Raw genomic sequence first — 2,760 nt, forward strand, 5'->3', positions numbered from 1 at the left:
GGGTCGCCGGATGAAAGGCGCGGGGATGCTCCGGGGCGGATGCGTTCCACATGTCTCCCCGCGTCTGGCCCTCGCGCGTGCGAGGACGTTGCCATGTGTCCGACATCTTCCTCTCATTACACCCATAACACAATCAAACACAGAACAGAGCAGGTCTCCCAAACGCTGCCACCCTCATCATCTTCCTCCTCCTAGCTCCCCGTGCAAAGAACGTCGGTGGCAATTAAAAAGAAGTATTAATGAGTCATTTCGTCAGCCAGATATCAAAACCAGGAATCGTCTTTTATTAATTCCACCATGTGCAAGACTGTAGGCTACTGCATCATGCAATAAATATCACCACACACACACACACAGACTCATGTGCACTCACATGTGCACACACACACACACACACACACAGACAGGCTCATGTGCACGCACATGTGCACGCACACACACACACACACACTGTTCTTTATTTAGCTGTTGGTCTTGTGTTTCTGTTCCAGTTTGCGGCGCAGCATGTTGTAGTTCTCCCTGGTGCCCGGCGTGCTGGGGTCCAGTTTTAGGGCCTGTTCATAGTGTCTCTTGGCCACGTCCAGCTTTCCCCAGCGATGGTACAGGACGGCTACAAAACAGCACAAATGCAACCGCCGTTAGCCTTAACTCAAAGACACACACAGACTTCTCTTTGTGTTCATGCTCCATATTAAAAAAGAGAGAGAGAGAGAATTTCCAGTTACTTGAAGACTTGTTTATGTTGAACCCAGATTTCTCAACAGTTGTTGGAGAAGAAAGGAGCAACTGTGCCTAACTTGAAAACATGTCTTACCAAGATTGCCATGGCAACTGGCAGCATTGGGGTTGATCTTCAGAGCGTGTAAGAAGAAACCTTCTGATTCCTGAAATAAAGATCAATCACTGGTGATGCTTTTTTTTTTTTACTCATCCAATTCCCATTAGGCGTGTTAAAATAGTATCAATTAAAAATGAAGTACGCAAGCTCAGTGCTCTTCACTGCAGTACACACACTTCAAAAGACTACAGGAGTGTTGTGGTACGTCTTAAAAAAAAAAAAAAAAATGAAAAAATGTGAAGAGTGAAGAGGTTACATGACACTAATGCAATCATTTGGGATGATGTTTACCTCGTATTTTTGCAGCTTTCCCAGGACGTTGGCTAGCGAGAACATGATCGTGGGGTCATGAGGCAAAATCTTCAAGGCCTCTCTGCCAATCACTTCGGCTTGATCTAGGTTACCTGAACAGACAGCATAAGAGGACAAAAATATGAACGAGAAAGTGTTTGTGTGTGTGTGTGTGTGTGTGCACGCGCCTGTGGTCATTCCCAGGAGCTCGTATGACAAACCACAACCAAGCGAATCCTAATAACAAAACCCACCAGACACCTGAGGCCTTCCCCAAACAGAGATGGCCCGTAAAGACACTGGACTGAGGCATCGCTACCCCAACGGCAACCATATCCCTCCGTTAAACAAACCTTGTAGGATGTCATCACGGACTCTCTCCCCACACTAACAAACAGCCACAGAGCCCCGTGGGGTTAGAGAGAGGTGCGGTACAGTGCAGGAGAGCAGGAGAGCGAGAGAGAGAGCGAGAGAGAGAGAGAGAGAGAGAGAGAGAGAGAGAGAGAGAGAGCGCTCAGGGCCTGAGTGCGGGTGCCCTCATTTGTCAGGGGTGTCCAGGAGGGAGTTTTTCCCCTCTCTTCACACATGGAGGCGCGGACCGCTGCCCTAATTAGGGGTCAACACAAAGGGCCGCTGATTCATTGATCCACGTGTCAAAAAAAAGACACCCCCCCCCCCCCACTCCCCCCGTCTAGTCTGGTCTGGTCAGACTAGACCGGCAGGCCGGACACACAGCATCAGAGATGGCTGCTGCATGCTGACCGTCTGAGAAAGGGGTGGGGAGGGAGGGACAGAGAGAGAGAGAGAGAGAGAGAGAGAGAGAGAGAGAGAGAGAGAGAGAGAGAAGGAGGAGGAAAGGAAAAGGAAGAAAGAGGAATAGAGAGGGAAAAAGACAAAAGGAGAGGGGGAAAAGGGAAGAGTGAGAGAAAGAGAAAGGGGGAAAGTGAGGGAAAGAGAGAGACGAGGGAGAGAGAGAGTGTCCAGCCGGTGTGGGGGATTGGGGGGGGGGGCATGACTCACGCTTGGCGATTCCAACACCTCATCACTGCTTGCTCAGCTTCATCCTCCTCCGAGGGGATAGAGGGTGAGGCAGAGGAGGAGGAGGAAGAGGAGGAAGAGAAAGAAGAGGAGCAAGAGGAGGAAGAGGAGGAGGAAGAGGAGGAGGAGGAGGGAAGTGCATCACAGGAAGGCAACTTAAAATCCCCAAAAGAGGGGAAATTCATTTTCAATTTTGAGCGCATTTATTCCGGAAGAGTCTCTCAGGGAAGAATGAGGATGGGAAGGACGGGATGGAGGGAGTGGGAGCATGGCGGTGCCAGCCTCTTTATTCGGGGGGATATTGGACTCTGCCAAGGCACTCCGGGGAGAAGGGGGCCCGGCTGGCAGAGGATGGCATCTGACAGAGTGGAGAAAAGACGACGCACAAAAAAACCCCCGACAAAACAAAAGAGGAAAACGAAAAAAGAGAGAAAGAGGCACTTCTGTTTGTGAAGCGCGGCATTCTCCACACGGCGGGGAAGAGTGCCTTTAAAAACAACACACACAAAGCTTTTAATACATAAATTTCAAGCATTGCTGATTCCTGCTCTTCCGGTCTAATCATATTCGATGCTTACAACCCACTTTCTCCC

General features: G+C 49.9%; 1 protein-coding gene across 1 annotated transcript in view; it reads right to left on the bottom strand.

Annotated features, from left to right (window-relative positions):
* Nucleotides 1-263: 263 nt before the first annotated feature.
* The window catches only part of tmtc4 (transmembrane O-mannosyltransferase targeting cadherins 4), a 14,968-nt gene continuing 12,471 nt past the window's right edge, over nt 264-2,760 (bottom strand). The window contains exons 16-18 of the mRNA XM_062534227.1: nt 1,130-1,242; nt 815-884; nt 264-610 (exon numbers count right to left, since the gene is read on the bottom strand). Coding sequence (XP_062390211.1) covers nt 462-610; nt 815-884; nt 1,130-1,242 — 332 coding nt within the window. The 3' untranslated portion in view covers nt 264-461. The remainder of the gene's footprint in view (nt 611-814; nt 885-1,129; nt 1,243-2,760) is intronic.

The sequence above is a fragment of the Sardina pilchardus genome, chromosome 4 (assembly GCF_963854185.1).
Source record: "Sardina pilchardus chromosome 4, fSarPil1.1, whole genome shotgun sequence".
In the NCBI taxonomy this organism is placed as follows: domain Eukaryota; kingdom Metazoa; phylum Chordata; class Actinopteri; order Clupeiformes; family Clupeidae; genus Sardina; species Sardina pilchardus.